The 25,413-nt window shown below is 41.6% G+C and overlaps 1 protein-coding gene across 1 annotated transcript in view; it reads left to right on the forward strand.

Annotated features, from left to right (window-relative positions):
- Positions 1 to 25,413, forward strand: part of pacs2 (phosphofurin acidic cluster sorting protein 2) — a 310,748-nt gene that overhangs the window by 255,260 nt on the left and 30,075 nt on the right. Inside the window, exons 11-18 of the mRNA XM_051919933.1 lie at positions 1,787 to 1,861; positions 1,964 to 2,088; positions 5,908 to 6,040; positions 10,549 to 10,653; positions 13,074 to 13,180; positions 13,691 to 13,845; positions 24,794 to 24,904; positions 24,995 to 25,103. Of these exons, the coding sequence (XP_051775893.1) occupies positions 1,787 to 1,861; positions 1,964 to 2,088; positions 5,908 to 6,040; positions 10,549 to 10,653; positions 13,074 to 13,180; positions 13,691 to 13,845; positions 24,794 to 24,904; positions 24,995 to 25,103 (920 nt within the window). The remainder of the gene's footprint in view (positions 1 to 1,786; positions 1,862 to 1,963; positions 2,089 to 5,907; positions 6,041 to 10,548; positions 10,654 to 13,073; positions 13,181 to 13,690; positions 13,846 to 24,793; positions 24,905 to 24,994; positions 25,104 to 25,413) is intronic.

A 25,413-nucleotide genomic window follows, 5' to 3' on the forward strand; every position in this document is an offset into this window, starting at 1 on the left:
GGCTCTTTGCCCAAGATTACAATTCACAAATCATTCCTTTATTGGTTTTGATTCACAAAATACTCCTTAGTTTTCTGACTATGATTTAAGACCTTTCCAATGTCATGACCCAATTTTTCCCATTTGTCTATATGACCCAGCAACGGAGGTGGGGTACCGCTTGGTGTATCAAGCATGATTATCAGAGTGGGTCTGTCTTGATTAATCGAGCTGGGTTTTCAGATGGGGAACTGAGTGGTGACACACTTCGTGACCTCCTGCAACCCATTACCATTACAAAAGAGTTCACCGGTGGCAGCCTAAGACCCAGTGATTTAGAAACATTGATTTAAGATTAACGTATTGCCTCTTGCTTACTTGTTTTTTGCTCTCCCAGTTACGGTTCTTGGTTTGGTTTTGACTTTATTTCACCTCCCAGTTCCTAATACCGATTGCCGCTAATTATTACATGAAGTTCCTAAGCTAAGGCAGTGAAAACTGTAAAAATCTTAACTAATTACCAATATGCACCACTTTTTCTTAACACTTTAAACTTGGCTACATTGCTTTGGAACCACTGGTGGGACCAAATAATAAAGCAAAAAAAAAAAAACAAAAACTACATAAAATCATTAATTTCCTTTCATTCATTATTAAACTACAGTGTTTTGCTATTAAAATGCTGTATTGCCTACCCCCATACCACGCTGTAATGTTTTTCTTTCTTCCTTTGAAGATGGCAGAATTGCTTTCTAACAGCAACACCTTCCCAAAAGCCCCCTATGGCTTACTTGAATGTCAGACAAACTATTATCTACTAAATTAAAGGGGCGTTTCAACTTTCAAATAACTCCACATTTTGCTATATTTCAGAATTTTATTTATTTATTTTTCAAAGATGTTTTTGAATCTTGCAACTATAAGCGCTGTAATTTGGATAAACAGTATAATTCCTTTACCAACTATGTATGATTTGACAGAGGCAGATCTGCACTTCGAAGTGATAACATACAGTAGGCCATGGGTCTTCAATAATGGATATCAATGCTATGGATGCTTATTTGCAAACAGTAAAAGTGGAGTAAAATAATCCTGTTTTTTTTTTTTTTTTTGAAACAGTAAAACTAGAAATGTTACTTGTAGACATTTCATTAAATTTTTTTCCTGCGTGTTTCTTATACATTCCGCATCACTTTTATACTGCTTGGAAGTTTATTCCAACAAGACTGAAAATAAGAACAACAGTCAAAGTGCATTTTTTTAGTGAATTTTGCCACATACAACATAACTAGTTCTCCAAAACATTCTGAAAGAGAAATGTCTGACCTTTATTTTGATGGGTAGAACATGAATATTGAGTGAGGAATGATGACGTTATAGCTAGTTAAATCAAAAGTAGCAGAAAATAGTCATGACACATTTAAAGGGTTAAACCGTATTAATTTAATGCGGGTTTGTAGAGCCAACCAAGTAAACCTGAAAACCAAATCCTAGGGAATGCCTTTTAAGTTTCACTTTTCTATCTTGTGAGCCCAAACAAAAAATTTACATTTCTTTCACTATGACCTCTTTTCAAAGTTGCGTGGAACATCTTGTGATCATTTTTCTGTTAAAGAAGCTTATATATACAGTGGATTAAGAAAATATTCAAATGTCTTCACTTTCTACACACTTTATTGTGTTGTAGATTTAATTTACAAGAATAAGCCATTTATTTTTGATTTATACAGTATGTTGATTTCCCACTTTTGTGAAATGTTCTAGGTGGTGACAGCAGCTTCTTATCTTTGTCTCTTGTATTTTTTAGCTTGAAGGGTCAGATACAGCAAAGATCTCAGGAAGCAAGTTCCAAATGGAGGACACATGTGACCCCAATGCCTTTGTATGTTGAGTTCTTGGGTTGCCATCACAACATAGAACAACATACCAATAATCAGCTCAGTAACTAACTTCTGGCTTTTTTTTCTGTATTGTCTCCATGTAGGAACCTGAAGCCATTACTCCAACAGCAGAGATAGAGTTGGATAATCAGGACACATTCTTGGAAAAGCTGCCCCCTACTGGCAAGATCACCAAGACCGAATCCCTGATCATCCCTTCTAGCAGCAGGTGCAATGTAGTTGAGGACGGGATAGGAATAAGGTGGTTGGGGAGTAGAGGGACTGCTTGATAGATTTATGCAATAATGGCCGGCAGATATTTTGCTACTATGATGCTGCACCATTCGTGTGATGCACAACTCGTGACATCATGGAAGTCAGCATTTTTAGCTCAGGTCACTTGTCAGTTGTTGTGGAAGTAAAGGAATGACCTTGCAAAAGAATTGCATGTTTAAGCAGTAGAAAAAAGAGTAAGAAGGTGGAGGGACAGAATGTCAGTGCTTTGTTTTGCCCTCAGAATAGTTTGTCAAACTCTAATCGAGCGTCTAGACTGGCGTCTGTTCGACTAGTTCCCCTTCAAAGTATTTTTTGCTTCTTTGATAAATATCTCCATATCAGTCTCATTATTTGTGTGGAACTGATCTAAAAATGAGGCAATAGTTTGACCATATCAGAATCTTTGGAAATGGAGGGTGCACCATCTTGTAAGGACAACAGCATAGAACACAAGAAATCTGACAACGAGAGGAGACCACAAGAATCTAGTGAGAAGGCCAGGATAAATACTTCCATTTCAGTCACATTATTTATATCAAATTTAAAATGAAATTTGGAGAATAGTGTGACCATATCTAAGACTTTGAAAATAGAGGGTGCACCAGATGCTTCTTGAGAAAGGGTACAACGTAGAACATAAGAAATCTGACAAACGAGAGGAGACCAAAAGAACCTAGGGAGAAGGCTGGTATATTTACTGGTCTGTCCTCCATGGATGGTCACTATTTTAGCCAGGCCCCAAATACTAACAGCTGGCTACAGCTAGAACAGACCCAAAACTGAGGAGTTGGTAAAACAACTATAAATGTCACAAAAATAAAGTGGAATCTCCACAAGGAGGAGGGTAACCATCAACCTCCAGCTTGTTAACAAAAAAGTCAACAACGATTTTTTATATATGGAAGGATTTATTTGCAAAAATAGCAAAAGCAAAAAAAAAAAAAAAAAAAACTGAAAACAGGTCAGCAGAGCAAAATGAGGCATAAGGAGTTTGCCTAGAAGGCAATCCTGAAGCAAACCAGTCCAGAACCATTGACCAAATATTGAAATCCTTTAACCAAAGCAAAATCCAACAAAAACTGAATACTTGTAAAATTCCACTTTAATGAGTGGTTTCCACTTCTGAGCCAGTTTACCTACCCTGAAGGAGGACTCAAAAGTGGTGACTCCATGGTGAATCCGCCTCTTGGCTTTGAGGTCTTCTGGACAACTACTCCTCGTTGTTCCAAGATCTTGGCTGAAGTCTAGGGGAGACAGAGCTTTCTCAGTTGTTGCTCCTTGGCTTTGGAATGATCTGCCTCACCACATCAGGTCTTCTTTTATCGAGGTTTTTAAAACTCGGCATAAGACCCACTTCTTCTCTTCCACCTTTGACTGTGTGTAAGAGTGTGGGGGATGCTGTTAATTGATCTGTTTTGTGTTTATTTTATTGCCCCTTTGTACAGCACTTTGGCTCAAGTCTGTTGTTTTAAATATGCTTCAAGTTGACTTGACTTGATAAAAATTCAAAAGTACAGTAGCTCTAGCACTAATTCCAGAAGAACATTTCAGGGAGAGTAAGGAGGATCATGTGCCTGATTTCTTGTTCAGCGGCAGATAACTGGAGTAGGTGTTCATGTGCTGAACAGAATTTCATTTGAAAAAACAGAATATAATTATCATATCACCTATGAAATAAAAAAGTAACATATAGACATGAACACCACAAACAATTAAAGATAAACTACACATAACCTCGACCAGATGCACACCAGCGGCTGAGTCATGCTCTGGAGATGTTTATCTGCAGCAGGCCCTGTAGGACTTTTAAACGAAGCAGGTAAGATCAATGCAGCAAAATTCATGGAGGAACACCTGATGGCATCCACAAGACACCTGCGGCTTGGATGAAGATTTGTTTTCCAGCAAGACAATGACCCAGAGCTACAGTCATATGAAAAAGTTTGGGAACCCCTCTCAGCCTGTATAATAATTTACTCTACAGTGTTATGTCTTTCATTTCCTAGGAACATCTGAGTACTGGGATGTTTTCTGAACAAAGATTTTTAGTGAAGCAGTATTTAGTTGTATGAAATTAAATCAAATGTGAAAAACTGGCTGTGCAAAAATGTGGGTCCCTTTGTAATTTTACTGATTTGAATGCATGCAACTGCTCAATACTGATTACTTGCAACACCAAATTGGTTGGATCAGCTTGTTAAGCCTTCATCTTCATAGACAGATATGTCCAATCATGAGAAAAGGTATTTAAGGTGGTCAAATGCAAGTTTTGCTTCTCTTTAACTCTCCTCTGAAGAGTGACAGCATGGGATCCTCAAAGCAACTCTCAAAAGATCTGAAAACAAAGATTGTTCAGTATCATGGTTTAAGGGAAGGCTACAAAAAGCTATCTCAGAGATTTAAACTGTCAGTTTCAACTGTAAGGAATGTAATCAGGAAATGGAAGGCCACAGGCGCAGCTGCTGTTAAACCCAGGTGTGGCAGGCCAAGAAAAATACAACAAAAAGCTCTTTGCATGGCGGAAGAAGAGCACCACATTCCAAGAAAAACACCTGCTACCTATTGTCAAATTTGGTGGAGGTTCCATCATGCTGTGGGGCTGTGTGGCTACTTCATGGACTGGGGCCCTTGTTAAAGTCAAGGGTCGGATGAATTCAACCCAATATCAACAAATTCGTCAGGATAATGTTCAAGCATCAGTCACAAAGTTGAAGTTATGCAGAGGTTGGATATTCCAACAAGACAATGACCCAAAACACAGTTCGAAATCTACAAAGGCATTCATGCAGAAGGAGAAGTACAATGTTCTGGAATGGCTGTCACAGTCCCCTGACTTGAATATCATTGAAAATCTATGGGATGATTTGAATCAGGCTGTCCATGCTCAGCAGCCATCAAATTTAACTGAACTGGAGAGATTTTGTATGGAAGAATGGTCAGAAATACCTCCATCCAGAATCTAGACACTCATCAAAGGCTATAGGAGGCGTCTAGGGGCTGTTATATTTGCAAAAGGAGGCTCAACTAAGTATTGATGTAATATCTCTGTTGGGGTGCCCAAATTTATGCACCTGTATAATTTTGTTATGATGCATATTGCATATTTTCTGTTAATCCAATAAACTTAATGTCACTGCTGAAATACTACTGTTACCATAAGGCATGTCATATATTAAAAGGAAGTTACTACTTTTTAAGCTCAGCAAATGATAAACAAAAATCCAAAGAATTAAGAGGGATTCCCAAACTTTTTCATATGACTGTATATAGGAATGGCTTCGAAACGTTGCTGCCAATATGGTGGAGTAGCCAAGTCAAAGTCCATATCTCAACCCAACTGAGAATTTGTGACCGGACTTGAAAAAGGCTCTTCGTTCACAATGCCCATTGCAGTGTGCAGATGTGCAAAGCTGAGCTTTATACACAGACTGAAGGCTGTCATGGCACCTGGAGGTGCATCTACTAAATACTGACTTGAAGGGGGTGAAAACTTACATGGTCTTTTGTGTTTTATATTTGTAATTAACTAGACACCATTTTGCAGAGATATATTTTCACTTGGATATTATAGTCGTTTTCTGTTGATAAGTGTAATTAAATCCATCAGTACTGAATGTTGTATGACAATGAAATGTGGGAATGCCCAAGGGGGTGAGTATTTTTAATGGACACTGTAAAGCATCATATCGAGTGTTGCATGGATCCCATCCTGTTTTCACTAGAGCGTGATATACTGTACTGAAATCATCTTCTCTCTTCTCTATCACTGCAGGCAAGAGGTAAAGCAGACGGGTCGCCGAGGGAGAAGCACGTCCCTTAAAGAGAGGCAGCCAGTCAGGCAACAAAATGAGAGAGCCAACAGCCTGGACAATGAGCGCTCTCCAGACACTCGCTGCCAACTACAGGTAGGGTGGCTTGTCACAGTATGACGACTCCAGCCCTCTAATGTCATGCATGCACCTGTCAAGACTTTTTCTACTGTGTACATGGCTGTTCAAGGAAGCAGGGAATTAAAACATTATGTAGAACATGAGGACAAAGTTGGAAAGAACAGGCCATTCATTCAGCTCAGCAACCTTGCCGATCTGTTCAAAGAGTGAATGATCTTAGGTACTTGACATCTCTTAATGAACAATGCTAATGAGGTCAGCACCACATATAGTGGTGGCTTTCTGATACTAAGTGGGGGATGTAAACTGCAAGTGATTAAACACATGGACATTAGCTGAGTTTGGACATTACACAAAATGACACTAGGCAGAGTTCATCCTTACTGTTTACTAGGGAATCCATTCCCGGGAATGAAACTGCTGTAATTCCCGGGAAAACGGGAACGGCCAAGCTCGCATATATAGCGTGTAAAAATCGATCAAGAAATAACAGAGTTATAGTTGAAAATAATTAAGGTGGCGGCCATTGCTGCAGCTTGCACTTCATCAGACAACAGCTTTGAACAGCAACTTGAAATTGCAATGCTTCAGTCTGTTGCATCCGCATTATCTGTGCCAAGAAACTTGCCATCACAGAATGATGACAAGAAACTGGATGTATCAGTAAAAGCTGAAATGGCGGTGTATCAGAGCAACGGCAAGCGTGGGCGTTGTTTAGAACAAGTGTATCAGTATCTGATGATTGTGCAGCCTACTTCAGTGGAGGCAGAGCGTGCTTTCTTAGCGGCTGGTGTACTTCTGCATGAATGTGCGTTCTTGGACGACCGCACGCTGGACACGTTAATAATAATAATAATAATAATAATAAATTACATTTATATAGCACTTTTCTCAGTACTCAAAGCGCTATCCACACAGGGAGGAACCGGGAAGCAAACCCACAATCTTCCACAGTCTCCTTACTGCAAGGCAACAGACCTACCACTGTGCCACCTGTGAGGACATTGTGCTTTCTACACTCTTATTACTGCTTGTAGATAAGGTTAGTCTTTTATTTATGTCAACATATTGCAGTAGTTTTATTAAAAATAAGTGTCGGTCGTTCAAAAACCGTTCACATGTGAGATGCCCGTGCACTGTATCATGTCCGGGAGCCCGGGATTCCCAGGAATGAAATGCGGGATTCCTGAATTCCCGGGAATGGATAAACCCGTCCGGGAATGGATTCCCTACTGTTTACTATAGAAGATGGCTAGAATAAAAATAAATTGTGACATTATGAGGATTCTAGCTGCGGTATATGTCAAAGATAGGTAATAGAATGAATTAAAAACTATTCAATTTTTAATTGAATAGTTGAATTGAATCTTGCCCTATTAGTATTCTCAGCCTTACTCCTACGCCTTTCCTCTGTATCATTGTGTGTCTCATCTTCTCTTGACCGGCGCTCCCTCTGTCAATCGTGTTCCTGTAAAGCTTGCTTCTTAGCTCTGTCATTTCAAGGTGTCTCGCTCACCTCCTCTCTGCTTTTTGATTACTGCCAATGTTAGACGGGCCCCCATTACCTTACTATAAAACACATCATTCGTATTCTTACAAATACCTCCCATCTTTGAAGGTGATCCTTCACGTTCCTCCTACACATTTTCTCAATATACTTGTGTGTCTCAACCTCCCTCGTCTGGTGTTTTCTCTCTCGATTGTATTAAAGTCTACTACTCATACTCTTGCATTTCGAGGTGCCTTGCTCAACTCCTGTCCACTTTTTGACATTAACGGTAGATGGACTCCCAATACCCGCTGTGAAAACATCGTTCATGTTCTTGTGAAAACTTCAAGACAACTCTCAGCATTCCTCCAAAGCCTTTCCTCAAAATCCTCATGTGTGTCAACCTCCCTTGCCTGGCACTTCTCAATTGTGTTCCTGTAAAGCCTGCTTCTCAGCCTCTGTCATTACGAAGGTGCCTTGCTCGCTTCTTGCCTGCCTTTTGACCTTCACCAATGGTAGACGAGACCCTACTACCCACTCTGAAAACATTACTTGTATTCTTGTGAATATTTCCCATCTTTGAATGTAAGGCACAAAAAATTCCAAATGAGGCCTCACTAGCATATATTATTCATCTTAAGAGTACACTCCCTTGACTTGTACTCCATACTGTAATTCTTTATGAGAGGGGTCATATACTACCTGGTCCTACTTGCAAGGTCCTGAGTGGATGTTCAAATTGGCACAGAATTGCAAGAAAGTTGTTGAAGGTTGAAATGTTGCTTCTCTCCAGGCATGAGATATGTTCCGTCTCAATCCAAATCGTTTCTAGACTCTTGATGTTTTTTATTGACGTTTCAAAATATTTGGGCGCTGTCAACTTGAGTTGCTAATTCTGCACTTCCCATTGACCAGTCATGAAGTGACTCTGTGTTGATGCTTTTACAAAATGTTTGGAAACACACAACTCAAAATCTGGCAAGAGAAGCATCCACTGTATAATAAATATTCTGACAAATATTAAGATAGGATCTTCAGAGCATTAATATGGAGGAACATTGCTCAAACAATGCACAAATTCCTATTCGCACTGTGTTTTTGTCCTTTTAATAGATTAGCATGAGTAACATAGTCTGCTAGACATAAGATACAGCTAATCATGTGAATAGTGAGCTTAGTTACATTTAGCCTACTGTAATGACGTAGTGTGCCAAATTATGCTGGTACTGCAAGTCTAGTCCAATGGTCTCGTCTCATAATCACCAATCCATGCTACTATGTTTCATTTAAAAACACAGACATTAGTCTCTGTTTTCACCTTTCATCTGCGCTACCCTGGCATTTTCAACAACCCGAAGCGAAGATTTTTTTTTCTCCTTCATCGCCACTAGGCACCGAGGGCATTGAGGTCTTCTGGACAACTACTCCTCGTAGTTCCAAGATCTCGGCTGAAGTCTAGGGGAGACAGAGCTTTCTCAGTTGTTGCTTCTTGGCTTTGGAATGATCTGCCTCTCCACATCAGGTCTTCTTCTTCTAAAACACGGCATAAGACCCACTTCTTCTCTTCCACCTTTGACTGTGTATAAGGATGAGGAGAATGCTGTTAATTGACCTGTTTGTATTCTGTTTATTTTATTGCCCCTTTGTACAGCACTTTTGCTCAAGTCTTGTTGTTTTAAATATGCTTCAATTTAACTTGACTTGACTTGATTAAAATTCAAAAGTGCAGTGCTCTAGGACTAATTCCAGAATAATATTTTGTAGAGAGTAAGGAGGATCATGTGCCTGATTTCTTGTTCAGTGGCAGATAGAGTAGGTGTTCATGTGTTGAAAGACAAGATTTAATTCTAAGTCAGAGGAAGTTTTATATACCTTGTCGTCCATTGCAGGTAAGACAGGAGTCAAGACGAAATATTGGGGTGTTCACCAAGCTACCTTGTTTACTCAAAATAATAAGCTGGCTCAAATTAACAGGCACTTGATGGCACAGTAAATAAACAAAAACAAAATGTAACTGTAGGCTGTAGTTTAAAGGCCCTGGGGAGCAGTCAGGCTCCCGGGTCAGAGCTCTGTCGTGTGGGTGGCTCATCTCCCAAATGAAAGCCAGGAGCCCCCTGCTTTTATAGTTCATGGATTAGAAGGGTTGCCCTCACTGAGCTATGAGTGGAAGAAGAAACAGAAGTGTCAGCGATCGCACCCTGTGGTGTCCCGGCATGGTAGTGCTTATGTCTGACGAACCCAGAAGGTGACCCTCTGATGCGCATGCGTGACATCTTGAAAGCTTACAAATACACACAGAGAACAAAGTCTAATGCATTTGAAAGGATGAATGAGTACTTTCCAATACCACTGTTGACAGATTGCTACATCCCATAACCCTATTCAGATGGGATTAGTTTTACACCTGGAGGTGGGGAAAAGTGATTATTACCAGAGAACCTCTGTAATTTTAGTCATGTCCAAATCGCTCATGTGTCCACAAACTTATCCACTTGACCTACGTTGTTAGGAAGCGATTTCGATCTGGGTCTCAAAGAGTGAGGACAAGTTCTTCTACAGTCTGTTTTTTCCCCGAAACCCTTAAATTCTAGGGCAAATGCCGTTTTCACAAGAATTTATGTGATTTTATTGACTTGTCAATTTGCAGAGCACTTGTTTTACATGGGGTTATTTTTAACCGAGTTCTTATAGATGGCAAAAGTCTCCGTAATCATAAATAAAGCATGAACATGCAGTTGGTAAAGAAATACCGATAATTAGGAATTCAGGCCGGACTAAAATTATGGGAGTCCTCAGGTAATAATTATTTACCTACAGTTCTAATGTCAAATTACTCCCTTATGAACTGGCAGATGACTGGCTTAACATATATATATAAGCAGCATAACATGGCCTTCTATAAATTTGTACACTGTCAGGGCAAAAGAAAATTCAAAACCACCCAAGTGATCAGTGCAGTTGGGTCAGCAGAGGGGTAACTATTCTTGTAACTGCATCTCGGGGATATGCTTTACACAATATCTTTGTTCTCCAGATTCCACGGAAGACAGTTTATGACCAGCTGAACCACATCCTCATTTCAGATGACCACCTGCCTGACAACATCATCCTGATCAACACCTCTGACTGGCAAGGCCAGGTGAGTAAGATGCTGGGTGGCAGCTGTCACAGCCCATGTAGACCTTCATTGACTTGATTTTACTTTTTATTTGTAAATACAAACCCTTGTGTCAATTTTGAACTCCATGATTAAGGGACTTAATAAGAAGGAGCTGCAGTGTATAGACTTTAAAACTCTGCTGGACCCTTCTTTCTTTTGTCTTCATTAATTAATGCAGATTCAAAATGTGACAAACCATGAGTAGACATATTAGAAGCTTCAGTTGAGGAAGATTCACACACATAAGATGAGACAGGTAAAAAGGACCTAAATAGGGACTACTGGACACAAGGGACACAGTTGGTGTCCAAATGAAATTGAGGAGGACCATCTTCTTTTAAAGCTGTAGGTCAGGAGGCCCAACAAGGGCTCTGGGAGCCAGACCCTTTAAATGGGGGCCGAAGAACCATGATTCCACCAGAGGTGATGAACGGCTGTTGTAAAATAACACAAAAAACAAAGAGCTGGGGTACCACCTTGGTAACCCCATATAATTTGACAGTTTGAGATGATTACACACACAGTTAAGTTGTGGTGATGTCTTTACTAACATGAGTCCGAACAGAATTGAACTGGTATGCTGGTTTATGAAGGAAGATGTTATGAAGGGGCAGGTCCAGGAGGACAGATACTGGAGATGAAGTCAGTGATGGTAGGGCCATCAATCACCTGGGGCCTCATGTATAAAGGGTGCGTACGCACAAAAATGTTGCGTAAGCCAGTTTCCACGCTCAAATTGATATGTATAAAACATGGTTGGTCAACACTTTTACCTTCAAATATAAACACATTTTAATTCTTAAGTATTAAAACAAATATGTCACATTTAAGAAATTTGAATGACTGTTAGTCATAGATATGGTGTCCAAGAAGTGCAATGAGGCATGTACGCTCACAACAGAACATACACACTGCCTACATTGTGTGGAAGTAGAAGACAACAATTCAAAGATAGGGGTGTGGCAAACCTTTAAGAAGAAAAGGGGTGTGTCTAAAATTCAAAAGGGGTGTGAACTTTTAAAAAAGAGGATGGCGCAGATTGTAATAAAAAGAGTTAAGCAGCATTTAGAACAGAGGGCAGCATTTTTCAGAAAATGTCTGCTGGAAAAAATAATATGGTGTCATGTATACAATACTAAACAGTGAACTAATTAGTGTGGTAGACAGTAGGACTTTAGGGTCTTTCAAAACTCAACTTGATGTTATTTTGGAAGAATAAAGTGGATAAGACTGGTAAACTTTGTTGGGCTAAATGGCCTGTTCTCATCTAGATTGTTCTAATGTTGTAATGTAATGAATGCACTTTTTAACGGCCTCTTGGGATATTAGTGAATGTTATTCAAAGGCATTGAAGTAACAATTTAATTTGCATTATATAGAACAAAATATTTTCAGATTTTTTTTTTCTAATGAAATGCCCCCTACAAGACAAAAAGATTTAATAAATAAATAATTCAAGCTCTGCGGTGGGTTGGCACCCTGCCCAGGATTGTTTCCTGCCTTGTGCCCTGTGTTGGCTGGGATTGGCTCCAGTAGACCCCCGTGACCCTGTGTTCGGATTCAGCGGGTTGGAAAATGGATGGATGGATAATTCAAGCTAATGGGTACTTCTTTTGCCCTTAAAAGGTCTTTGTCACTTGCATTATTTCACTTGCATTCATGGAAACACAGACAACAGACATCACAATAGTGAGTGGATTTTGGGATCTTTTAACTATGTGTTAAGACTTATAGCTTGAGTCCCATAGCACAAATTCGTCTAAAATGTCCACTAGAGGCAGATATACTTCCAAACCGTGGCTAGAATAAGAGCAAACACAGAACCCTTATACAATAAGAAGATGTGTTTTCTCAGAATGCTCTGTTGCATGAAAGAAGTTCCGTGAAACACAAGAAGCAAAAAGGAGTTGCCTACAAAAATAAGGCAAGCCAAAGCCAATACAGTCCCAATATATAATGCAAATATTAAGTAATAAAAACCCAGTAAAATGCACAAGCACAGCAAAACACATGAGCTCACCAACTCCGAAGTGCATTCACAATGAACCACCAGGAGCAGTGGGAGACCCTCTGGTTATATAGAGAGCTCCTGGCAGTGGTTGGCAGATGGCCACACCTTCTTGGGGACCTCCCATAAAACATATGGAGCATAACATAGGCTAAGAAAATACAGAAAACACATAACAAAAGTAACATTAACATAATTAAAATGGCTCAACAATGAACAAAAAGGACATGACACACGAATATGAACGCCAGCCAGGAGAGAAATCCTGGCTGAAATATAATAGTAGCTGACAGTGTTTCACAAAAGGATTTTATTCACAGTTTAAAGTTTAATCCTTAGTGTTTTTGAGCAGTTTATATATTCAGTCTGTTTGTGTTTTTTCTTCCGGCAGTATCTTTCTGAGGTTCTTCAGAATCACCAGCTCCCTGTTGTTTGCACATGTTCCCCTGCCGATGTCCAGGCTGCTTTCATCACCATCGTTTCACGCATTCAAAGATTGTGAGTCCAATCCTCCATTGGATTATAACAATTCCAGAAAAATGAACTTATCAAAAAAATTACCTAGTTTTTTGTATATGTGTTATTTGTATATATAGAGACATTCTGAAAATGTAGAGAGGGGAAAACAGTGTGGTAGCATACCAGTGTCAGTGATGGGAAGTCAGACAGATTATGTCACTGAATGAAGAGAAGTTCTCAGTGCTGTTTATTGGTCACTGAGGCATTTCTCAGATATTCAATTTGTGCTAAAACAAACATACGAGGATGATTATTACATGCTTAGAGTATACAGTTTTGACTGGCTTTTCTGAAGAAGTGGCTTGGAGCAATTGTAAGTTTACCTAATATTTAGTATTATTAGAAAGCTTTAAAGTTTATTAAAAAGCAAGTATTAAACAGCATGTCTATTAGAGGAATTTCGTCACTGTGGTTTTCACCTAAGGTGGCAGGTTCTGTGTGACAGCTTTGTCTCTCTTTATGTGTCTTTTCCCCAAACACCCCTTTCAGCTGCAACTGTAACTCCCAGACTCCTATCCCCATTAAGATTGCTGTGGCGGGCACTCAGAATTATCTCAGCTCCATTCTGCGACTCTTTGTGGATCACTTGTCTCACAAAACTCCCGACTGGCTCGGCTACATGAGGTTTCTGGTGATTCCCTTGGGTAAGTAGTTTCATCCACTCAATACTGTCAAAGCCATATTGTCAGCCCTGTAAGAAACAAGGGACCTCCTGCCCTGAGCTCACAGGGCTTTCCAGAAGGGCTTTTTAGCTACTCTCTGTCAGTGACTGGGCTACTAAGAGTACGAGATATCTTAATCCATCTAAAGCTATTTTCATTTAATCAATCCATAAACCTTTACTTTAGATAGCACCTTTCCTATTAAGCAACATACACGGCACTATACAGACCACTGTAGAATACATTGTAAAGCACCATATTATGACAAGATAAATAAAAAAAAATGATTGAAATTGTCAAATGCCCTGTGATGGATTGGTGCTCGGTGCAGGATGTTGTTCCTGCCTTGTGCCCTATTTTAGCTGGGATAGGCTCTAGCACCCCCCGTGGCCCTGTTCAGGCATAAGTGGGTTAGAAAATGACTGACTGAAATTGTCAAAGTCTATTTTGCAAAGCCAGCTCGGGATGGGCAGAATACCTTTATTACTGACACGCATGTGGAGTCACCACAGTACCAGGAAGGGCATGACTGAATCACACAACATTACAATTATTTAGCCAAGCTGTTGATTACACTTCTTAAATACACAGTTAATTACAGGAGTATGTGATTAGTGGGCATATCTCATGTCCTTACAAGTTACTGATAAAAGGACCCTCGGAGTCAGAGTGACTGCTGCTCTTGCTTGCAAATGTAACAGCGGGAATGGGTCACAAATCTAGAGGCTATCATTAACATGCTTTCTAAGACTGCTAAGGGCAAGAGCTAACAATTAAAAAAGAATATAGTAATTGACATATAATAAAATATTCAAAACGATATTTAACAGTAAAAATCAACTAACAAAATAAAAATAAATTAGAGGGAAAAAGTGAACCTCACTGTGGAAATTAACCAGTCAAGTCACTGAGTGTCAATCAAAAACGATAAAATGAATTTACAATGTTAAAGATTTAATAGTAAAGACTGGTAGATGGCGCAGCAGATTCATAACCATTATAGGAAATACAGAAGTGATGAAAGATTAAATTAAAATACGCTTTAGCTATGCTGTAATTCATCTTGCTAATACTGAAAGTCATCATGGCTTTTTTCTGATAACACAAGTTGAGTCACCAAATTCAACAGTGTGGACACTTTTTCTATGGTGTCGTTTCTCGTGACTGAAGACAGAGAGATATATTTAAAGTTAGTAAAAAATCTTTTATTCAAACACATCAGGCAAAGGTAAAATGACAGAGAAGCGCGCGCAGTCCTAGGACACCGCCCTTCATCTGCCCCCCGGCCTGGGTATCCCAAAGTTTTTATAACGCTTTGTCTTGTGATTTCAATTACACAAGTACTGCAACACAACAACAACAGTTACAGTAGTTCCTTAAAACAATATATAAAAGCTAAGCTTTTTCTTATATCTCTAACTAAGCATTTTCTTAAAGTCTCCAATATTGGCCAAAGACAAATGTCACGTACCCCCTGTGACCTTGTGACTTCTTCACCCTGTCTCATTTACTTTGAGGAAGTTAACCTAGAAAACAGTTTGAATCATATAGAAACTGATTTTGTTGAGCCCTTGCACAATATATTTTTGTCAGTTCATAGCCAGGGCTTGCAAGCATTGCTGAAATGAAAGTTTTTAGTCACCAAATACACAGAGTACAAGGTGCTCAGGAGAACATCTTTCTTCTACAACAGTTAAATGCAGACAGCATTTTATTCCAGCTGACCTACTCCTTAAGTCATCCAAGTACAGTTGGCCCTCCATATTCATGGGGGATTGGTTCCAGGACCCCTGCAGAGACCAAAATCTGAGAATACATATGTCCTTTATATAAAATGACGTATGTCGCAGTAGAGGCGTTTATCGACCTCTTGAACCCTCAGGTACCACTCTAAACACCAGGTAAAAGTATAATTATTATTTGTTAAATAATAATACAGTGCACCAAGCACCCTCCACTCCACACTACTCATATAATCAATAAACCAATCACAAATACCAATCCTCCTCTCCCAGACACTTCTCCACCCTACCTCCCAGCTCAGCTCAGTGTCTGGGCTTTCCCAGAGTCCTTTTATACCCCCTGACCCGGAGGTGTTCCTGCCCAACAGTCCACAAGTCCTTATTACTTCCGGGTAAGGGTAAAAGTCCTTTTCTTCAACCTGGAAGTACGTCATTTCTCCTGTTCACGTGACCAGGACGTACTTCCAGGTTATAGGGCACATAAGAGTCCACGAGCCTCCCTACAGCGACTCCCGGTGGTCCCCAAGGTATCCAGCAGGGCTGTGCATAAAAACTACAAAGTCCATGAGGCCCTGCTGGAATTCGGGGCACGTCCATGCTGTCGGGAGAGCCCCTCCTGGCGGCCTGGGGGTGAGGGCCGTAAACTCTTGCTGGCCATCCATCACACGTAGTATTTGCTTATAACCTATGCACATCCTCCAGTATTCTTCAAATTATAGTTTCTAAAACTATGGGTCGTGACTAATTGCATTTCATATGTTTCCGACTATTGATTGGAAAAAAGTTGTGGACAGTATGTGTAGTGTCTAGCAGAGGGTCACTGTGTGCAGTCAAAGCAATCAGCATTGCATGTTTATATTTTCTTGTTGATGGATAGGAATTGAGGGATTGCTTTGATCACTTAATAGCTTTTTAGAAACCCTTCTTTCCACAGAAACAAAAAGTGCATGCAATGTGACGTCATCTGCTTCACAGCGCCTTACAGTTGGGGTTGCCGACTGAATGGCTATTTTTTTAAAGAGACGTGGGGCTGCGCTTGCTGCTGTGCATGCACATATGTCCCTGTTAATAATAATTGTTTTGCTGGTTAAAACTTTAGTAGTTAATTTGTACTGATCACCTTCAGGCTGTCTGTGTGTGTCTAAGCCGTTTCTAGCCTACACAGCGATTTGTACGCACGATCAGCACAGCCAATTCCCATTGACACTCTGCAGGTTATTAAGGAAAGCACTTGCACACACAAGGAATTTAAAGGGCCTGAGTAGGAGAGAGAGAAAGAGAGGGAGATTCTGGAGATTGATCCAGTGTGGGGGAGAAGAGACAAACAACAACAATAATATTTATTTATATAGCACATTTTCATACAAATGATGTACCTCTAAGTGCTTTACATGAAAAAAAACAAAATAAATAAGATAATAGAATTAGGGAATGCTAATTAACATAGAATAAAAGTAAGGTCCGATGGCCAGGGAGGACAGAAAAAAAAAAAAAACTCCAGACAGCTGGAGAAAAAAATAAAATCTGCAGGGGTTCCAAGACCATGAGACCACCCAGCCCCCTCTAGGCATTCTACCTAACATAAATGACCTCAATCAGTCCTAATGGTATTCAGGGTTCACATGGAAGAACTTGATGATGACGGTCATGTGGACTTCTGGCCTTTAATCCATCAGTGTAAGGACATCACAGTGCTTTGATTAGTTGGTGGTGGTGCAGATCGCCACCACAGAAAACTGGAAAAAGAACAGAAGAGAAAGAAGGGGTTAGTACAGATTACGGAGCCATCAGGAATGATATTGATAATTAAATGCATATACAGAGTATCAAGATTAAACTTAAATGAAGCTTTGAGAAAGACATGTTAAAATAATGAGTTTTTAGCAGTTTTTTTTGAAGTGCTCTGCCCCAATCTCTGCCCTGGTGAGGAGATTCAGGGGAGGTGTAAGTGAGAGTGATGCAATGGAGATCTAGGATAGAGAAGAAAGGAAAGCTAAATTCTGACTATGTTTTATTCATGGTTTCTATTGCATTTTTGGTACTTATTTTGTTAGTTTGGTATTATTTAATTCAAAGTTATTTCTTCACAAACATGCTGTATATACATTTGCACATGGAAAACTGTGATTCTAAAGTTATGTGTTTTCTATTTATTTTAAAAATATGTTTCCAGTCTTGGAATTTTATAATGAAACCTATGCGGCACAGAGCACTACCAGGAAATAAAAGCCTAAAAACTTACCAAATATGTCCTCTTTGAAGTGGCAAAAGTTTGAATATAAAAAAATGTGCTTGTGATAATGAAAGGAACCTGTAAATAGTCATTTTATCGCAAATTCTACTTTTTTTCTTAAGGTAAGGATACATTTTCTGTTCACTTGTGTGATAGCAGTGTCCTTCCCAGGAGGAGTTCTCACATAGAGAGAGAAGTAAATCAACACCATGCCAAACTCGTGGCACAAACAGTTTAGTCTGATTTTTCTCTTTTGAGAGCAAACCACTGCCCTGGGGGTGTTGTGGAGGATGATGAACGTTGATGTAGTGTGCGCGGCTGGTCTTCGTTTAGAATGGATGAATCTCATAATATTGGTGTTACATTGTTCAAAAATGACATGTATAAGCTATTTTATAGTGTATGTGGAATCTCAAGATGTAGATTAATGCTCGACAACTTTCTTGGCTTGAATAATGGATGTTGGTGGTACATTTTTAGGCTTTTGTTTTCTAAGCATCCTGTGCACCATGGCTTCCATTGTAAAACTCAATGTATTTTATAAAATATGTAGAAAATGCTTATTTGTAGAACACTATTTCATGTGGCGAATACATGTATAATATGTTTGAGAAGGAATAACTTGGACTTGAAAAATACCAAATGTAACCATTAACCTTCACTCTCATTCGTTCTTATGGATATATTTTTGAAGAACTGCACTGCATTCAGATACAAATATGGCACAATTTGCATAAAAGGACTCGCACAATTACTCGCTCAAGAGCAGCGTCTGTTTCAGGAACACATTTGGACAGCAGTTGACCATGCTGGGCTAAATTTACTTGCGATCGGGTCAATCAAAACACATACAGAGGTGGCAAGAAACAACAGCAGGGCCTTGTGAGACCACCAATCAAACATCCTAATCTTAGACAACAAAGTCAATTGTCAATGCGCACATAATCAAGTATTGCAAAATGCATACTGATAACAAATACCGTATATACTCACGTTTAAGTTCTCCCGCGGATAAGCTGGGGCTTGATTTTACCTTATAATTTTCAGTATTCTATAATGTTGGTCGTATAAGTCGAATGCGGAAAACTCATGCTATTGGTCCAAGAGATTATGATATGCTAATGCCCACCTGAGAGAGTAACCACGGAGCACACTGCCTTTTTTCTATGTATTGTGCCTACGTGACCACACAAACTATACTGAACTATTTCCGAAGTGACGTTTGCAATGATTTGTGTTTTTTGTATTTCACACCCTCATACACCTTTATCCTAAGAGCATCCCTTATCTACGATGGAGCATTCGATCAGAAGAAAATATGAAGCTGGTTTTAAATTAAAAGCTGTTGAAGTGCGCTGTTGCAACAAAATTCAATGTGTCTGAGAAACTGGGGTGAGATTGGAGGAGGCAAGAAGATGTACAAAATAAAAATTATTTTATTTTTATGATTGATTTTTCGGGGTTCAAGACCCGACTTATACGCGAATATATATACGGTATGTACAAGAGTTAAGACAGTATACATTAAATTAAGGTTATGTTCATATTGTGGCTAGTAGAGATGAATGAGCAACATCATGCAGTTAAATGAAACTCTCCAGAAAAGTCTACTGTTGTAAAACTGAAGCACATCAGTGAATGTGTTTAAGTGCGCCTCTATTACTTGGTTATTTAGAGGAACCTGGTTTCTAAAATGCCATGTAAACCCTTATTCCAGTTAGAGGAAGTGGGTTATTGGCCTCTGAGAAACCGGGAGAAACAGACAAAGATTCTTGCGCAAGTAACTCATTTATTTGATCATGTAAAACCTTAACCGGATTCCAGTTATTTATTTCATACTCTGTGCATGTCCGGTGCAGTCTCTTTTAGTGTAGCAATATTTAGTTGTATGAAATTAAATCAAATGTGAAAAACTGGCTGTGCAAAAATGTGCGTCCCCTTGTAATTTTGTTGATTTGAATGCATGTAACTGCTCAATACTGATTACTTGCAACACCAAATTGGTTGAATTAGCTCATTAAGCCTTGAACTTCATAGACTGGTGTGTCCAATCATGAGAAAAGGTATTTAAGGTGGTCAAATGCAAGTTTTGCTTCTCTTTGACTCTCCTCTGAAGAGTGACAGCATGGGATCCTCAAAGCAACTCTCAAAAGATCTGAAAACAAAGATTGTTCAGTATCATGGTTTAAGGGAAGGCTACAAAAAGCTATCTCAGAGATTTAAACTGTCAGTTTCAACTGTAAGGAATGTAATCAGGAAATGGAAGGCCACAGGCGCAGCTGCTGTTAAACCCAGGTGTGGCAGGCCAAGAAAAATACAGGAGCGGCATATGCACAGGATTGTGAGAATGGCTACAGACAACCTACAGATCACCTCCAAAGACCTGCAAGAACATCTTGCTGCAGATGGTGTATCTGTACATCGTTCTACAATTCAGCGCAATTTCCATAAAGAACATCTGTATGGCAGGGTGATGCGAAAGAAGCCCTTTCTTCACTCACGCCACAAACAGAGTCGCTTGTTGTATGCAAATGCTCATTTAGACAAGCCAGATTCATCCATCCATTATCCAACCTGCTATAACTACATATCCTAACTACAGGGTCATGGGGTTTTGCTGGAACCAATCCCAGCCCACACAGGGCGCAAGGCAGGAAACAAACCCTGGGCAGGGCGCCAGCCCACTGCAGGGTGCACACACACACACACACACACACAACAATTTAGAATTGCCAATATACCTAACCTGCATGTCTTTGGACTGTGAGAGGAAACCGGAGCACCCAGAGGAAACCCATGCTGACACGGGGAGAACGTGCAAACTCCACGCAGGGAGGACCCAGGAAGCGAACCCAGATCTCCTAACTGCGAGTCAGATCACTACCCACTGCGCCACCGTGTCGCCCAAAGCCAGATTCATTTTGGAACAAAGTGCTTTGGACTGATGAGACAAAAATTGAGTTATTTGGTCATAACAAAAAGTGCTTTGCATGGCGGAAAAAGAACACCGCATTCCAAGAAAAACACCTGCTACCTACTGTCAAATTTGGTGGAGGTTCCATCATGCTGTGGGGCTGTGTGTCTAGTTCAGGGACAGGGGCCCTTGTTAAAGTCGAGTGTCGGATGAATTCAACCCTATATCAACAAATTCTTCAGGATAATGTTCAAGCATCAGTCACAAAGTTGAAGTTACGCAGTGGTTGGTTATTCCAACAAGACAATGACCCAAAACACAGTTTGAAATCTACAAAGGCATTCATGCAGAGGGAGAAGCACAATGTTCTGGAATGGCCATCACAATCCCCTGACTTGAATATCATTGAAAATCTATGGGATGATTTGAAGCAGGCTGTCCATGCTCAGCAGCCATCAAATTTAACTGAACTGGAGAGATTTTGTATGGAAGAAGGTCAAAAATACCTCCATCCAGAATCCAGACACTCAGCAAAGGCTATAGGAGGCGTCTAGAGGCCTATTTGCAAAAGGAGGCTCAACTAAGTATTGATGTAATATCTCTGTTGGGGTGCCCAAATTTATGTACCTGTCTAATTTTGTTATGATGCATATTGCATATTTTCTGTTAAACCAATAAACTTAATGTCACTGCTGAAATACTACTGTTACCATAAGGCATGTCAGATATTAAAAGGAAGTTACTACTTTGAAAGCTCAGCTAATGATAAACAAAAATACAAAGAATTAAGAGGGGTTCCCAAACTTTTTCATATGATTGTGTATATATATATATATATATATATATATATATATATATATATATATATATATACCCCTCCTTTAACCGCCACCTTATCGTGGTGGAGGGGAGCTATGTTGTCCGGGGCTTTATGCCCCTGGTAGGGCCACCCAAGGCAAACTGGTCCTAGGTGAGGGATGAGACAAAGAGCGGTTAAACAAACCTCCTATGATGAAAAACAATTTTGGACGCCGTTTTCCCTTGCCCGGACGCAGGTCACCAGGGCCCCACTCTGGAGCCAGGCCTGGAGGTGGGGCTCGATGTAGAGCGCCTGGTGGCCGGGCCTGCACCCATGGGGTTCGGCTGGGCACAGCCCGAAGAGGCAACGTGGGTCCCCCTTCCCATGGGCTCACCACCTATGGGAGGGGCCAAGGAGGTCAGGTGCAGTGTGAGTTGGGTGGTGGCCGAAGGCGGGGACCTTGGCAGTCCGATCCTCGGCTACAGAAGCTGGCTCTTGGGACGTGGAATGTCACCTCTCTGAAGGGGAAGGAGCCTGAGTTAGTGCGCGAAGTTGAGAGGTTCCGGCTAGATATAGTCGGACTCACATCGACGCACAGCTTGGACTCTGGAACCAATGTCCTTGAGAGGGGTTGGACTCTGTACCACTCTGGAGTTGCCCCCGGTGAGAGGCGCCGAGCGGGTGTGGGTATACTTATTGCCCCCCGACTTGGAGCCTGTACATTGGGGTTTACCCCGGTGGACGAGAGGGTAGCCTCCCTTCGCCTTCGGGTGGGGGGACAGGTCCTAACTGTTGTTTGTGCGTATGCACCGAACAGCAGTTCGGAGTACCCACCCTTTTTGGAGTCCCTGGAGGGGGTGCTAGAGGGCATACCTTCTGGGGACTCCCTCATTCTACTGGGAGACTTCAATGCTCACGTGGGCAATGACAGTGAGACCTGGAAGGGCGTGATTGGAAGGAATGGCCCCCCCGATCTGAACCCGAGCGGTGTTTTGTTATTGGACTTCTGTGCTCGTCACGGATTGTCCATAACGAACACCATGTTCAAGCATAGGTGTGTTCATATGTGCACTTGGCACCAGGACACCCTAGGCCTGAGTTCGATGATCGACTTTGTGGTTGTGTCGTCGGACTCGGGTGAAGAGAGGGGCGGAGCTGTCAACTGATCACCACCTGGTGGTGAGTTGGCTTCGATGGTGGGGGAGGATGCCGGTCAGGCGTGGTAGGCCCAAACGTGTTGTGAGGGTCTGCTGGGAACGTCTGGCAGAGCCCCTTGTCAGAAGTAGCTTCAACTCCCACCTCCGGCAGAACTTCGACCACATCCCCCGAGGAAGGTGGGGGACATTGAGTCCGAATGGGCCATGTTCCGTGCCTCTATTGTTGAGGCAGCTGACCGGAGCTGTGGCCGTAAGGTGGTTGGTGCCTGTCGTGGCGGCAATCCCCGAACCCGTTGGTGGACACCGGCGGTGAAGGATGCCGTCAAGCTGAAGAAGGAGTCCTACAGGACCCTTTTGTCCTGTGGGACCCCGGAGGCAGCTGATAGGTACCGGCAGGCCAAGCGGAATGCGGCTTTGGTGGTTGCTGAGGCAAAAACTCAGGCATGGGAGGAGTTTGGGGAGGCCATGGAGAACGACTTTCGGACGGCTTCGAGGAGATTCTGGTCCACCATCCGGCGTCTCAGGAAGGGGAAGCAGTGCAGTGTCAACACTGTATATGGTGGGGATGGTGCGCTGCTGACCTCGACTCGGGATGTTGTGGGTAGGTGGGGGGAGTACTTCGAAGACCTCCTCAATCCCATTAACATGCCTTCCAGTGAGGAAGCAGAGCCTGGGGACTCAGAGGTGGGCTCCCCCATCTCTGGGACTGAGGTCACCGAGGTGGTCAAAAAACTCCTTGGTGGCAGGGCCCCGGGGGTGGATAAGATACGCCCGGAGTTCCTCAAGGCTCTGGATGTTGTAGGACTGTCTTGGTTGACATGCCTCTGCAACATCACATGGACATCAGCGACAGTGCCTCTGGATTGGCAGACCGGGGTGGTGGTCCCCCTCTTTAAGAAGGGGGATCAGAGGGTGTGTTCCAACTACAGAGGGATCACACTCCTCAGCCTCCCTGGAAAAGTCTATTCAGGGGTCCTGGAGAGGAGGGTCCGTCAGATAGTCGAGCCTCGGATTCAGGAGGAACAGTGTGGTTTTCGTCCTGGTCGTTCTGAACAGTGGACCAGCTCTATACCCTTAGCAGGGTCCTGGAGGGTGCATGGGAGTTTGCCCAACCAGTCTACATGTGTTTTGTGGACTTGGAAAAGGCATTCGACCGTGTCCCTCAGGGAATCCTGTGGGGGGTACTCCGAGAGTATGGGGTACCGGCCCCCCTGATAAGGGCTGTTCGGTCCCTGTACGATCGGTGCCAGAGCTTGGTCCGCATTGCCGGCAGTAAGTCGAACCCATTTCCAGTGAGACTATGTCTCTCGACTGGCCTGGGAACGCCTTGGGATTCTCCCGGAAGAGCTAGAAGAAGTGGCCGGGGAGAGGGAAGTCTGGGCATCTCTGCTCAAGCTGCTGCCCTTGCGACCCGACCTCGGATAAGCGGGAGACAATGGATGGATGGATGGATGTATATATATATATTAGTCGGGTCTTGAAACCTGAAAAATTGATCATAAAATCAGACCCCGACTTATACGCCTGTTCAAAAATGTGACACTTACATTGTTTTTTTTTACATCTTCTTGACTCCTCCAATCTTGCGCCAGTTTTTCAGATGCATCGAATCTTGTTGTAGTTACCGATTTTTTTCACTACTTCAACGACTTTTAATTTAAACTCAGCTTCATATTTTATTCTGGTCAAACGTTCCATCATAGATAAGGGATGCTCTTACAATAAAGGTGTATGAGGGTGTGAGGTACAAAAAAACACAAATCAGTGCAAACGTCACTTCGGAATAGGTCAGATATTACCGTGTGGTCACGTAGGCACAATTGAGAGAGAGAGAAAGGTTAGGAGCACACGCTGATACAGCGCATTGCCGCACACACATAGAAAAAAAGGCAGTATGTTTTTTTTTTTTTCTCGGGGGGGGGGGGGGGGTTAATGTTTCTGCCCAATAAAAGAAGCCCATGACATACCTACAGAATGAATTGAAACAAAGTAATGAAACATCCCCTGATTCGGAGCAAAGCAAACTGACTAGAAGTGTGAAAATGAAACGACTTTAAATAACGACCTTTCTCACGTGTTTCGCAGGTGCTCATCCTGTCTCTAATTATCTGGGGACCATTGACTACCGGTACAGCAACTTGTTCCAGGATGCTGCCTGGCGAGACCTGTTCCACAAGCAAGAGGCTCCCGTCATCGGTAAGCAGAAAGAAAGTTCCTCTGCCTCTGACAAACATTGACAAGTCGTGACAATGGATCATTCAACTCTTGGTTTTCTCTTCGCTGTAGTACAAGAATGTCCAGATGTGGTTTCTAGGATAACACAATATATGATGGGTGCCAATGGGGCACATCAGCTGCCCATAGCAGAAGCCATGCTCACCTACAAACAGAAGAGGTAAGCTGTAACACACCGTTGTGGCTGTTGTGCCGAGATGTTTTCTAGAGTTGCCACATACTATGAGAGCAACTGGAAAAAACAATTCAATCACAGAAACAAATGCAGATGTTAGTTTTGTTCATTTTGTATGTGACTTTTCTAGCATAGCCAACCTTTCAGTGATGGCATTATCCATGTCTGGGATGATCACTCCCTTCTGCTAGGTAGTAGACACGTTGGTCTCAACCATTTCATTGCTATATTTTTATGTGACAGTCCCTTCTTTCTTTATTTTTTTTTGATTGGTGTATCTTTTAGGTTTACTTAC

This window comes from Erpetoichthys calabaricus, chromosome 16, assembly GCF_900747795.2.
Source record: "Erpetoichthys calabaricus chromosome 16, fErpCal1.3, whole genome shotgun sequence".
Lineage (NCBI taxonomy): Eukaryota > Metazoa > Chordata > Cladistia > Polypteriformes > Polypteridae > Erpetoichthys > Erpetoichthys calabaricus.